At 44.0% G+C, this 13852-nt stretch overlaps 1 protein-coding gene across 1 annotated transcript in view; it reads left to right on the top strand.

The window, feature by feature from the left end:
* ITSN1 (intersectin 1) overlaps positions 1 to 13557 on the top strand; it is a 203270-nt gene extending 189713 nt beyond the window's left edge. The window contains exons 34-39 of the mRNA XM_046648063.1: positions 2077 to 2289; positions 3447 to 3568; positions 4574 to 4656; positions 5222 to 5305; positions 5814 to 5987; positions 13015 to 13557. Of these exons, the coding sequence (XP_046504019.1) occupies positions 2077 to 2289; positions 3447 to 3568; positions 4574 to 4656; positions 5222 to 5305; positions 5814 to 5987; positions 13015 to 13163 (825 nt within the window). The 3' untranslated portion in view covers positions 13164 to 13557. The remainder of the gene's footprint in view (positions 1 to 2076; positions 2290 to 3446; positions 3569 to 4573; positions 4657 to 5221; positions 5306 to 5813; positions 5988 to 13014) is intronic.
* Positions 13558 to 13852: the final 295 nt, after the last annotated feature.

The raw sequence follows: 13852 nt of genomic DNA on the forward strand, positions 1-13852 counted from the left end.
GAGCAGGGCAAGGGTGAGGGGTATAGGGCAATAGGCGATAAAGATTTAAGGCAGTTAGAAGCCAGGGCGGGGAAGGCCTGTATCATTCAGAGGAGCATTAGCTTGACCCTGAAGATGATGAACCCACACAGCTCCTGAATCTGCCAGGCAGACGTGCTGAGGTCGCAACACGCACTGTGGAAGGGGCCCTTCCCTGAGTCTCGCGGCTGCTGGCAGACTCAGTGAGGCCTGGCTCTTCATCCTAAAACATTAAGAATAAAATAAACTCTCATCCTGTGCTTTTTGTGGCTTATATACTCTCTTTGAAATAGACCGTGTCCTTTATTGATGGGTCTTTCCTTGCTGTTGTATACCAGCTTTCATTTTGTCTGTACGGTCTTCACAGTCATGGAAAGGGGGCACGTTGGTTTCTGTTTCTGGCCCAGATCTGGACACACACCAGTGATTAAGTTCGAGATAAATGCTCTCTGTGGCATTCTTGTCACATGTAAGATAGAGAAGTGTAAAGACTGTTCCCAGTTCATATAAATTCAGTGTTAGCCTGGTCAGTTGGAGGCCTTAACCTTCGACTATGAATAAACCACATCACCTTTATGTCATCCAAGTTGCTTTCTTTGGATTCATTGTCACCAAGTGTCTTGAGCCCTCTCTTGGCGAGCAAAAGAGCTTGACTGATCTCCAGGCTCCTGTTCAGAGTGCAAAGGGGTGAAGAATATCCTTTGAAGGCTCCTGCTGGTGCATCACCTTCTGTCTTTTGGACTCCCTCAGAGGCTTGGTGGGAGGTTAGAGGCCTTCCTCGCTCCTTGCACTCAAGAGCAGAGTGGAGTGCCCACTCTTCCCTGATGCCCAGAGGTTCCAATCTCAGAAGCACTGCTGATTCTCCCACATTGGAGGGAGACGGGTGGCCACCAGCATCTCTTGGGGTGTTGTGAACCCCGTCACCTCTTCACAAACACGCTCCTTAAGGGAGGTCTGTAGGGTTTGTAGCTCCGGAGAGAGCCTCTGCCTTGAGGGCTGCTGGATGACGCATACCCCTGCAGCTCAAGTGTGGGCAGGTGGGGACCCTGAGTGTCCGATGCCTGCCTGGATCATATCCCTGCCTGAGCACAGCTGTGGCCTTCCCCTCCCTCAGTCTCTCCCCACGCTGTCAAAAAAGGGGGATGTAGTAGGATCACTGCTGCCTCAGTCTCCCTCTGTCCCTTTAGAATCTGCTCACGTGAGATGATAGAGCCCAGGGGGATGATAGAGCATGAGATGATAGAGGCCAGGGGATGATAGAGCATGAGATGATAGAACCCACTGGGAGATGATAGAGCACAAGATGATAGAGCCAAGGGGGGATGGTAGAGCCACATTTCAGCACTCAGAGCAGTCACCAAGGTTTGGGAAGTGGCAGGAAGAGAGCTGTCCTCTTCACATTTTCAGGATCAGTGAGTTGGGTGAGATTTTACTGCACTAACAGTGTCTGTGCTGCTTGGCTTTGAAGCGTCACTCAGCACCACTGAGCTTTGCAATCACCCATGTGCTGGGGGTCTGGCCTCCAGCTGCACCTTGGAAAGTAGCATTTGTCCAGTGGAACTGCACACGGAGAGTCACTGTTGCTTTCCAGAGGCAGAGAGGACTGGGTGAGCCTGTGCGAGGCCATCACTGGAGCTGGTTCACACCACCCCCAGTGGACCACACTGCACACAGCACAGACTCATTGAGATAGTTGAGTGGAATATTTTCTTCCTACTGCCCAATTTACCCAATAAATAAAGGGGAGAAGAGCACCAATCACTCTAAGACACTAGCAACCCCATAGGGAAAAAGCATTAAGAATCATAACCAAGACTCATCTTGACACTTGGAATCTCCAGAACTGCGCCTTTAACTGACTCTGACTTCTTGGCTCCAGAAGGCTTCAGCCAAGGCCTGAAGTCTTCAAGCATTCCTTGATTTGTGCCTCAGATACGGGTTGGCTGGGACCCAGCCTCACACTCTGATGGAGCCCGTGCTTTCAGATGCAGAAAAACAAAAATCAAAAATTGGCCTCACTTCACCGTGTCTTCTTTGGTTCTTGTTTTCCTTTCTCAGCAACTAGTGTTCAATTCCGTGACCAACTGCTTGGGGCCACGCAAGTTTCTGCACAGTGGGAAGCTCTACAAGGCCAAGAGCAACAAGGAGCTGTATGGCTTCCTCTTCAACGACTTCCTCCTGCTGACCCAGATCATCAAGCCCTTGGGCTCCTCTGGCACCGACAAGGTCTTCAGCCCCAAGTCTAACCTGCAGTATAAAATGTACAAAACAGTAAGTGATTCTAGATTGCAAGAGCAGGGGTGATGTTAAGGCGAGGAGAAATTCTCCAAAAGGAGCCAGAGTGTTAGCAGAGTTTTGGGCTGTGGCATAGAGGAGAAGGTGAAGGGGCGAGCCGGGATTTAGGGTAACTGAAGTGGAGGATGGTCTGGTCCCACTGCAGTTCCAGAAGTATCAGAAAAGGAATAATGCTCGATTTGATTGATGAGACATCTATCAGCGGCCAAATGGCTGCTGTGGGTCCCCCAGATGTGACGAAGGCATGCCCTGCCCTGCTGGGGCTCCCAGTCTGGGGCTCAGATGAGGGACACGTGGGAAAGTTCCAAACTAAGGCTCAAGTGCCCGCCTTCCAGACCTTCCTGGATCCCCCTCCAAACTTCTCAAGATAGTTTGAAACATCTGTGCCCCTCACCTTTTCCAGCAAAGGCCAATCTACATAGTCAGCATGTAGAGAATTTCCCGAAGCTGTTTATTTGGTCTGCTCCTACATGCACGGCTGTGTTTGTGTGTCTTCGTGTCACAGGATATTGTTTTTCTAAATTTGTCTGTGTTAGGGTGTTCTTAGAGGAGAACTGTCTCTGAAGCAATGGTTAGCTTTATTTTGGGAAAAAGAACAATGTGGTTATGTAGATTGTCACTAGTGACTTTGTATGAAAATATTTGGAGGGAACTGCTTGGAGGGAAAGTTGATGAAGACTGTTGCTGATTAGGATATGCCATGGGAAAAACAGGCCGGTTAGTTCTTAATCTGAAGGACTTAAAAAATACCTGCAAAATGGAGGGAGTCATCCATATTTATAATGTGCGATATGTGAAAGTTGATATTAACACAAAATCATTATTGCTGTATAGGTTATTGGAACACACACAAACATGCACTGAAACACAAGCATGCACACACACACCCCCTCACCGTCAGTCTAGTTTACTGGAACACATGCACACCCAGACACATGTACACAATCTAGTTTACTGGAACACATGCACACACACACACACCTCCTTAGTCTAGTTTACTGGAAATGCACACATACACACACACTCAATTCAGCTTACTGCAACCTGTGCACATAAGCACACACATACTCACAGTTTACTGGAACACACAGACACCCAGTCTGGTTTGATAATGCCTGTGCGTTACTTTTCAGCCTATTTTCCTAAATGAGGTTCTAGTAAAATTACCCACTGACCCTTCTGGAGATGAGCCCATCTTCCACATTTCCCACATTGACCGAGTCTACACTCTCCGAGCAGAAAGCATAAACGAAAGGTAAGACCAGCACTGGGCACCCGGGTGCCAACAGGTGCAGGACACACGGCGGACATTTAGTGAATCAGCAGGTCCCAACATTTCTCAATTTGCAATGCTATAAGCTGGCTGGAGGGGCTGATGGGGAGATCTTTATACCTTTTTTTAGAGCCCTGCAAAAGTTTGGCACACGGCATGAATTTTTCAAAATAAAATGAATTGCAACAATTTTGCTTGAGAATTTTTTGGGGGAGAAAGTTTCAGCATTCTTTGAGATAAATGGAGTGCCCCAGGTTTCCCAAGGTTTCTTGGGTGGCAGAAACCAGTAGGAAAGTGATTTGGGGATGAAAGGACCACCCACACCCGTCCCCCTCCTCAGTGGGCTCACTTGGACAGACATTCTGGACCCTAGCACTGTGGGTATCTTGCTTCAATCGTGTCTTCAAGACTCGTCCCTGGAGCCAAATGAAATAGATCATTTTATGAAGAGTGAACTTGACGTGCGGCCAACGACATTCCAAGGAGCATTTGTACCAAACAAGAAAATTAGCCAAAGTTGTCGCGCATATAGCTCTCCAAAAGATGAAGGAGAAAACGTCACGCCAACATGTTCCCCCAGTGCGTGCTTGGTCATTTCCTTATCTGGGAAATGGTTTTTGCTCTTCCCTTGGATGGGTTAGTAAGAGGGATGCTTCTGGCCTTATTGGGTCGGCAACTACGTGATGCTTTTTAATAAGGGAGGAAGAGAGGTTGCATGCAGACATCTCCTCCAGGACAGCATTTATCATAGCTTCTCTTCCACCAATGCGGGTCTTGGGTACATCCATAAAAATGTCACTCATGCCTTTCTTGTTAACAGCAGGAATGATTATGAGCATCATGACATAAAGCCAGACTTTCTTTCCGAGCCTTTGTTGTTAAAGTCAAATGAACAAAGCAGACAGGGTCCTGGAAACTGAATTCCAACAGACCAAAAGTCTTTTTCCTGAGTTCTATTTGGCACTTTTCTGTCTTTTTCTTTCCAAGGACGGCCTGGGTGCAGAAGATCAAAGCTGCTTCTGAACTCTACATAGAGACTGAGAAAAAGAAGCGGGAGAAGGCATATCTGGGTAATGAATTGCTGGGCAGTGTGGACCGCATTTCCTGCAAAGCTGGGGTGGAAAGCCATTTGGTGGGGCCCAGAATCCTTATTGCTGGAAGATAAGCCTGGAGGTAGAGAGGCCTGAGATGGGGGAAGACGGAGAGTGGGGTGCAGGATGAGGGATGGAGGGCAAATTCCAGGAGAAAGGAAGCAAGCGTTAAGAGAGGAGGTACTGGGTCCAGCCCAGTGGCACAGTGGTTAAGTGTGCACGTTTTGCTTCAGCGGCCTGGGGTTTGCCAGTTCAGATCCTGGGTGGGGACTTGGCACTGTTTGGCAAGCCATGCTGTGGTAGGCATCCCACATATAAAGTAGAGGAAGATGGGCATGGATGTTAGCTTAGGGCCAGTCTTCCTCAGCAAAAAGAGGAGGATTGGCAGCAGATGTTAGCTCAGGGTTAATCTTCCCCCCCACCCCCCAAAAAAAGAGGAGGAACAGGGGCAGGTAAATAAAAGGGATCATGAGGCGAACAGGAATGGGAAAGGCATCAAATGTTAAATTTAGTGAAGCATTTTGTGTTTTTCCTACCCTCACAGTCCGTTCCCAAAGGGCAACGGGTATTGGAAGGTTGATGGTGAACGTGGTTGAAGGCATTGAGCTGAAACCCTGTCGGTCCCACGGTAAGGCCCCATGAAGCCCCCTGCAGCATGTGTTAGTGGGGGAAGCCTTATCTGCATCCTCCTGACCCGGCTTTAAATCAAATGTGCTGTTTCCATAAGCTTAAATTTCCCTTCCAGAATTGGTTTTTCTAGCACTTGTTAAAAACCTAGAATTAAAAAAAAAATTTTGATCCTTTCCACCAGTTTGCTTTTCAGAGAGATCTGAGTGGTTGCCATTTCACGGTAGATGTCATGTAATCTAAGGCTACATAAAGCCAGGAGACAGGAGAAGCCTAGTTTCGAATCCCATTCATCTAATAATGTGTTCTTAGTTTAAGGATGATGCTAAATTGTGGAAGTTTTCAGCCGGATTCTCCATTTTATGCCACATATTAAGTGTGGCAATGGAGGTGGGTAAAAATGCAGGGTGCAGAGGGGACATGCTGCCCTCTGTGGCTGTGACTCCATCATGCTGTGCCTGGAAGAGCCTGCGACCAGGCAGGAGTCAAGCAGGCTCTGTTCACTCTAGGAAAGAGCAACCCGTACTGTGAGGTGACCATGGGCTCCCAGTGTCACATCACCAAGACGATCCAGGACACTCTGAATCCCAAGTGGAATTCCAACTGCCAGTTCTTCATCAGAGATCTGGAGCAGGAGGTCCTCTGCATCACGGTGTTTGAGAGGGACCAGTTCTCGCCGGATGGTGAGTACAGAGTGGCCTCCTGCGGCACCCTTCCTCCTTCCCTGTCACATGGCTTTCACGGGTAAACGTTTTCTACCTGGGACATTGGTGCCCAGAATTCCTTGGGCTTCCCTCCAGAGAGATGAGGTTGGTGCAAGACAAGACTCAGCCTTCCCTAGAAAGAAGCCTTCACTGATGCCAGGGCATCTCAGAGAAGATGGCCAAACCGTGCTTGGTCTAGACTGGTCCAGGTGCCCTAGACAAAAACCATGGTCCTTATGCTTCCCCAAAGCAGGTGGCTGCAGAGAAGGCTGTGCCCCAAGCCTCAGCCCAATCCTTTAGTCCTTGGCCAAAAGCCATGGTGATAACAGATACAACGAGCCAGTTGAACAAGAAGAGCGTTAGCCCACAACGGGTGTGGCAGAATCAATAGGTGCCCTGTGGTGACATTTCTGGTTAACGAAAGGGATGGAATTGCATTGGATGCATCATTCGTTCAACCAACTTTCTGCTTCTGCTTCGAGCCTGGAGAAGAATGGATGTGGCCAATGATTCTAGGAAACTCTCTCTCTCTTCCTCAACGCAATAAAAGTCGGAGAGTAGTTTTAAAGATTACAGTCTCAACTTGATTACATTCGAAGGACTATGATTAAGTGCTAGGAATGAGGGTCAAATGCTATCATGATCTGTGCAAGGCTTCAGTTGCTCCAAGTGGCTTTTCTCTGTTAGTATTTCTATAGGGTGATCTCGTGTGAGTTAACCACTGTTGGTCATTGCCCGAAGACAGTCACGGAGCTGGCTAAATGGCAGCATGGCCAGGACAGTCTGACTCTCAAATCTGGGCTCTTAACTCCTGTGGTTCACTGTCAGTTTTTATTCTGATACGTGAAGGTTTGAGTTTAGTTGTTTTTTTTTTAAAAGATTGGCACCTGAGCTAACAACTGTTGCCAATCTTCTTTTTTTTTTTCTTTCTGATTTTTCTCCCCAAATCCTCCCAGTACATAGTTGTGCATTTTAGTTGTGGGTCCTTCTAGTTGTGGCATGTAGGACGCCGCCTCAGCGTGACCTACTGAGTGGCGCCATGTCTGCGCCCAGGATCCGAACCGGCGAAACCCTGGGCCGCTGAAGCGGAGTGCGTGAACTTAACCACTCGGCCACGGGGCTGGCCCCTAGGTTTGTTTTCTTTTTTTTTGTTTAAAAGGATTCTATTTACAATCAACCTGGTAAGAAATACATCTGTTGTGTGAAGTACATTGGTAACAAGAACTAACAAACTAGAAAACAGTTCTTTTGTATCCCTCATCATCCCCCATGTAATAACTTAAAATTCCATGAAATCTGGGGCTCAGGCACACACTTGAGCAGTTTTTCTCGGTGGAGAGTCCTACAGTGCTGTACAAAGAGCCATGTAAGAAAGAAACTCAGATCCCAAACCCAGGACCTGGACCAGGTCACTGTGTGACCTCGGCCAGAATCCGAGTTTCTTTGTGCCTTCTTTTCTTTCCTTTTATTGAGTTCATAATAGTTTACATCACTGTGAGATTTCAGTTGTCCATTGTTTCTTGACTGTCACCACGTAAGTGCTCCCCTTCACCCCCTGTGCCCACCCCACCACTCTTCCCCTGGTAACCACTGAACTGTTTTCTTTGTCCGTGTGTTTGTTCATATTCCACATATGAGTGAAATCATGTGGTGTTTGTCTTTCTCAGTCTGGCTTATTTCGCTTAGCATAATTCCCTCCAGATCCATCCATGTTGTTGCAAATGGGATGATTTTGTCTTTTTTATGGCTGAGTAGTATTCCATTGTATATATATACACCGTATCTTTATCCAATCATCAGTAGATGGGCGCTTGGGTTGCTTCCATGTCTTGGCTATTGTGGATAGTGCTGCAATGAACATAGAGGTGCATATGTTACTTTGGATTGTTGGTTTCAAGTTGTTTGGGTAGATACCCAGCAGTGGGATACCTGGGTCATATGGTAGTTCTATTTTTAGTTTTTTGAGGAATCTCCATACTGTTTTCCATAGTGGCTGCACCAGTTTGCATTCCCACCAGCAGTGTATGAGGGTTCCCTTTTCTCCATACCCTCTCCAATATTTGTTATTTTTAGTGTTAGTGATTATAGCTATTTTAACAGGTGTAAGGTGGTATCTTAGTGTAGTTTTGATTTGCATTTCTCTGATGATTAGTGATGTTGAACACCTTTTCATGCATTTATTGGCCATCTGTATATCTTCTTTGGAAAAATGTCTGTTCATGTCCTCTGCCCATTTTTTGATCAGGGTATTTGTTTTTTTTATTGTTCAGTTGTGTGAGTTCCTTATATATTATGGAGATTAACCCCTTGTCAGATATATGATTTGCAAATATTTTCTCCCAATTGGTGGGTTGTTTCTTTGTTTTGATCCTAGTTTCTTTTGCCTTGCAGAAGCTCTTTAGTCTAATGAACTCTCACTTGTTTTTTTCTTTTGTTTCCCTTGTCTGAGAAGACATGGTATTCGAAAAGATGCTTTTAAGTTCGATGTCAAAGGGTGTATTGCCTATATTATCTTCCAGGAGTTTTATGGTTTCAGGACTTATCTTCAAGTCTTTGATCCATTTTGAGTTTATTTTTGTGTATGGCATGAGATAATGGTCTACATTCATTCTTTTGCATGTGTCTGTCCAGTTTTCCCAACACCATTTATTGAAGAGACTATCTTTTCTTTCTTTCTTTCTTTCTTTTTTAAGATTTTTATTTTCCTTTTTCTCCCCAAAACCCTCTGGTACATAGTTGTGTATTTTTAGTTGTGGGTCCTTCTAGTTGTGGCATGTGGGACGCCACCTCAGCATGGCCTGATGAGCAGTGCCGTGTCTGCACCCAGGATCTGAACTGGCAAAGCCCTGGGCTGCCAAGGCGGAGCGTGTGAACTTAACCACTCAGCCATGGGGCTGGCCCCTATCTTTTCTCTATTGTATGTTCTTGGCACCTTTGTCGAAGATTAGCTGTCCGTAGACGTGCGGTTTTATTTCTGGGCTTTCAGTTCTGCTTTGTTGATCTGTGTGCCTGTTTTTGTACCAGTACCATGCCGTTTTGATCACTATGGCTTTGTAATACATTTTGAAGTCAGGGATTGTGATGCCACCAGCTTTGTTCTTTTTTCTCAGGATTGCTTTAGCAATTCGGGGTCTTTGGTTGCCCCATATAAATTTCAGGATTCTTTGTTCTAGTTCCATGAAGAATGTCATTGGGATTCTGATTGGGATTGCATTGAATCTGTAGATTGCTTTAGGTAGTATGCACATTTTAACTGTGTTTATTCTTCCAATCCATGTGCATGGAATCTCTTTCTATCTCTTTATGTCATTATCAGTTTCTTTCAATAATGTCTTATAGTTTTCATTGTATAAGTCCTTCACCTCCTTGGTTAAATTTATTCCTATGTACTTTCTTCTTTTAGTTGCAATTGTAAATGGAATTGTATTCTTGAGTTCTCTTTCTGTAAGTTCATTATTAGAGTATGGAAAAGCAACTGATTTTTCTAAGCTGATTTTGTACCCTGCAACTTTACTGTAGTTGTTAATTATTTCTAATAGTTTTATGATTGATTCTTTAGGGTTTTCTACATATAAGATCATGTCACCTGCAAACAGTGAGAGTTTCACTTCTTCACTCCCTATTTGGATTCCTTTTATTCCTTCCTTTTGCCTAATTGCTCTGGCCAAAACCTCCAGTACTATGTTGAATAAGAGTGGTGAGAGTGGGCCTCCTTGTCTTGTTCCTGTTCTCAGAGAGATGGCGTTTAGTTTTTGCCCATTGATTATGATGTTGGCTGTGGGTTTGTCATATACGGCCTTTATTATGTTGAGGTAATTTCCTTCTATCCCCATTTTGTTAAGAGTTTTGATCATAAATGGCTGTTGGATCTTGTCAAATGCTTTTTCTGCATCTATTGAGATGATCATGTGGTTTTTATTCCTCAGTTTGTTGATGTGGTGTATCACGTTGATTGATTTGCGGATGTTGAACCATCCCTGTGTCCCTGGTATGAATCCCACTTGATCATGATTGATGTATTGCTGAATTTGGGTTGCCAAAATTTTGTTGAGGATTTTTGCATCTACATTCATCAGTGATATTGGCCTGTAGTTTTCCTTTTTTCTGTTGTCCTTGTTAGGCTTTGGTATCAGAATGATGTTGGCCTCATAGAATGTGTTAGGAAGTGTTCTATCTTCCCTAATTTTTTGGAATAGCTTGAGAAGGATAAGTATTAAATCCTCTCTGAAAGTTTGGTAGAATTCCCCAGGGAAGCTGTTGGTCCTGGGCTTTTATTTTTGGGGATGCTTTCGATTACTGTTTCAATCTCTTTCCTTGTGATTGGTCTATTAACATTATCCGTTTCTTCTTGATTCAGCTTTGGGAGCTTGTAAGAGTCTAAGAATCTATCCATTTCCTCTAGATTATCCATTTTGTTGGCATATAGTTTTTCATAGTATTCTCTTATAATCTGTTGTATTTCTGTGGTGTCTATTGTTATCTCTCTTCTTTCATTTCTAATTTTATCTGAGCTTCCTCTCTTTTTTTCTTTGTAAGCCTGGCTAGGGGTTTGTCAATTTTATTTATCTTCTCAAAGAACCAGCTCTTTGTTTCATTGATCCTTTCTAGTGCCTTTTTGGTTTCAATAGCATTAATTTTTGCTCTGATTTTTATTGTTTCTCTCCTTCTGCTGACTTTGGGCTTTGTTTGTTCTTCTTTTTCTAATTCAGTTAGGTGTAATTTGAGATTGCTTATTTGGGATTTTTCTTGTTTGTTAAGACGTGCCTGTGTTGCAAGGAATTTTCCTCTTAATATGGCTTTTGCTGCATCCCATATAAGTTGGAATGGTATGTTATAATTTTCATTTGTCTCCAGATATTTTTTGACTTCTCCTTTAATTTTTTCAGTGACCCATTGCTAGTTCAATAGTATGTTGTTTAGTCTCCACATCTTTGTCTCTTTCTCAGCTTTTTTCTTGAAATTAATTTCTAACTTTATAGCATTGTGATTGGAAAAGATGCTTGTTATTATCTCAATGTTCTTAAATTTATTGAGGCTTGCCTTGTTTCCCAACATGTGGTCCATCCTGGAGAACGTTCCATGCACACTTGAGAAGAATACGTATTCTGCTGTTTTTGGATGGAGTGTTCTATATATGTCTATTATGTCCAACTGGTTTAGCTTTTCATTTAATTCCCATGTTTCCTTGTTGATTTTTTACCTGGATGATCTATCCATTGATGTGAGTGGAGAGTTGAGGTCCCCTACTATTATTGTGTTATTATTAATATCTTCTTTACATTTGTTAATAGTTGCTTTATGAACTTTGGTGCTCCTGTGTTGGGTATATAGATATTTATAAATGTTATTTCTTCTTGATGGAATGTCCCATTGATCATTATATACTGACCCTCCTGGTCTCGCTTTACCTGAATTATCTTGAAGTCTACTTTGTCTGATTTAAGTATTACAACATCTACTTTCTTTTCTTTGCCATTAGCTTGGAGTATCATCTTCCATCCCTTCACTCTGAGCCTGTGTTTGTCATTGGAGCTGAGATGTGTTTCCTGGAGGCAGCATATTGTTGGGTCTTGTTCTTTAATCCATCTCACCACTCTGTGTCTTTTTATTGGAGAATTCAATCCATTTATGTTTAGGGTGATTATTGATATATGAGGGCTTAATGCTGTCATTTTATCACTCGTTTTCTGGTTCTCCTGCATTTCCTTTGTTTCTCATCCTATGTGTTTTGGTGTACCCTATGAATTAGGTAGTTTTTTATGATGTGTCTCTTTGTTTTCTCCTTATTTATTATTTGTGTCTCTGTTCTGCTTTTTTGTTTAGTGGTTACCATGAGGTTTGTATTCAGAATCTTGTGCATAACATAGTCCATTTTCTCATAGCCTCTTATTTCCTTAGTCTAAACGGATTCAGTCCCTTTCCTCTTCCCCTCCTAAGTGTTTTCCTCACATCTTATTCCATCTTGTGTTGTGAGCTTGTGGTTAAAATGACAAGATTATCTTTGTTTTTTTGTGTTTTCCTTCCCTTTCTCTTTAGTGCTATACTTGAGTATTTGCTATCCTATTCTGGTTCTGTCTACCTATTTGTCTCCTTACTCTGTGCTTTGTAACCCCTTTCTCCCTTTTTTTCTTTTTTCAGGTATGAGGGCTTTCTTGAGGATTTCTTGTAGGAGGTGTCGTGTGGCTACAAACTCCCTTAGCTTTTGTTTGTCTGAGAAAGTTTTTATTTCTCCATCATATCTGAAGGATGTCTTTGCTGGATAGAGTATTCTTGGCTGAAAATTTTTGTCTTTCAAAGATGTGAATGTGTCATTCCATTCTTTCCTAGGCTGTAAGTTTTCTGCAGAGACATCTGCTGAAAGCCTGATGGGGGTTCCTTTGTACATTATTTTCTTCTGCCTTGCTACCCTTAGTATTCTTTCTTTGTCATTCATGTTTGCCAGTTTTACCACTATATGCCTTGCAGCAGGTCTCTTTACATTGCTCTCCAGCACACACATGGGGCATTATAGGACCAGCCTCAACTCACCTTCGCTTTTCTGAAAGGGGTGTGACATCACTAAATGTGCTCCTGTGACAACCCCTGGGAGAAATTACTGTCCAATTTTTGTCCCAGAAATAGTTGTCTCTTCTGGATGATTTATTTACATTTCACTTACATTACAAATTGTGTGGCTGATACAACATCTGGTTTTGTATCACCTCCCAGGCTGCTTATAGTCCTTTGGAGGTCCCCAGGTGTGGGGAAAGTCGTGGTCTGTTTTTAGCTCCTTCTAGAGTCTCCTTTGTCCACCCTCCTTCCTCCCACAACCGTGTCCTTTTCTTTTCACTCCATTTAAAATTTATCGTCTGTCATTGTAGCTCATGGGTTCCTGCAAACTGACCTAGCTCCCTTTTGGAAGAAGGGAGAGTGTAACAATTCACTGGGGAATTCCCAATGTGCCACCTACATGCCTTGAAGAGAAGGAAGTCTCTCTCTGAGCAGTGTCTGTTTCTTCTCCTTTCAGATTTTTTGGGTCGGACGGAGATCCGAGTGGCTGACATCAAGAAGGACCAGGGTTCCAAGGGTCCAGTTACGAAGTGCCTCCTGCTGCACGAAGTTCCTACTGGAGAGATTGTGGTCCGCTTGGACCTGCAGTTGTTTGATGAGCCATAGGGAGCTGGCTCAGGGCATGAGTGGCAGAGTTCCAGCCCAAGGCAGCAGATGCTGTCTGAAAATGGTGTTGCTTTTCTAAGACTACCATTTGGTGTTCAGCCACAGGGCAACTGGACAGTGAAGACAGGCCCCTCAAAGCTTCTAGGAATAATTCTCGACAATCCTTCCCCCCAAACAATTTCCCATTTTATGAAACAAACTGTTTTCCTTTGTCCTCATTGCAGGTCTCATCATGGCTTCTAGGGTCTTGGAAATCCCATGGTCCCCAGCTAGGCTCTGTTGGGAGTCTGGCCCATCCCTGGGCCTGAGGCGTGGGTCTAGTGATTGTAAAATAGATTTATAAAGGCAATGTCTGTATTTTTGGAGAACTCATGTAACCCTCATCTTTCTTACCTCCACCAGCCCCCAAGTGGGCCCCTTGACCTATGAAGCCTAGTCCTTGGTGTGTTTAGAAATAATTATGATGGTCCTGTCATTGCTTGAGAATCTCATTCCCCCACAGGGACCTTGTGTGAAATGCTGCCCTGGATCTGATCACTGGGGGAGATGGTCTCCTGACCAGACACTGGGCTGGCTCTTCAAAGAGTTAGTCCACGGAAGATTCCAGCAGGTGTGTCATTGCAGCCATTCCGGTGTCCTCTTTTATTGATAGATGTCAATGAAAACCATCACTGGCTACTATCATGTGA

Source organism: Equus quagga, chromosome 21 (assembly GCF_021613505.1).
Source record: "Equus quagga isolate Etosha38 chromosome 21, UCLA_HA_Equagga_1.0, whole genome shotgun sequence".
In the NCBI taxonomy this organism is placed as follows: Eukaryota; Metazoa; Chordata; class Mammalia; order Perissodactyla; family Equidae; genus Equus; species Equus quagga.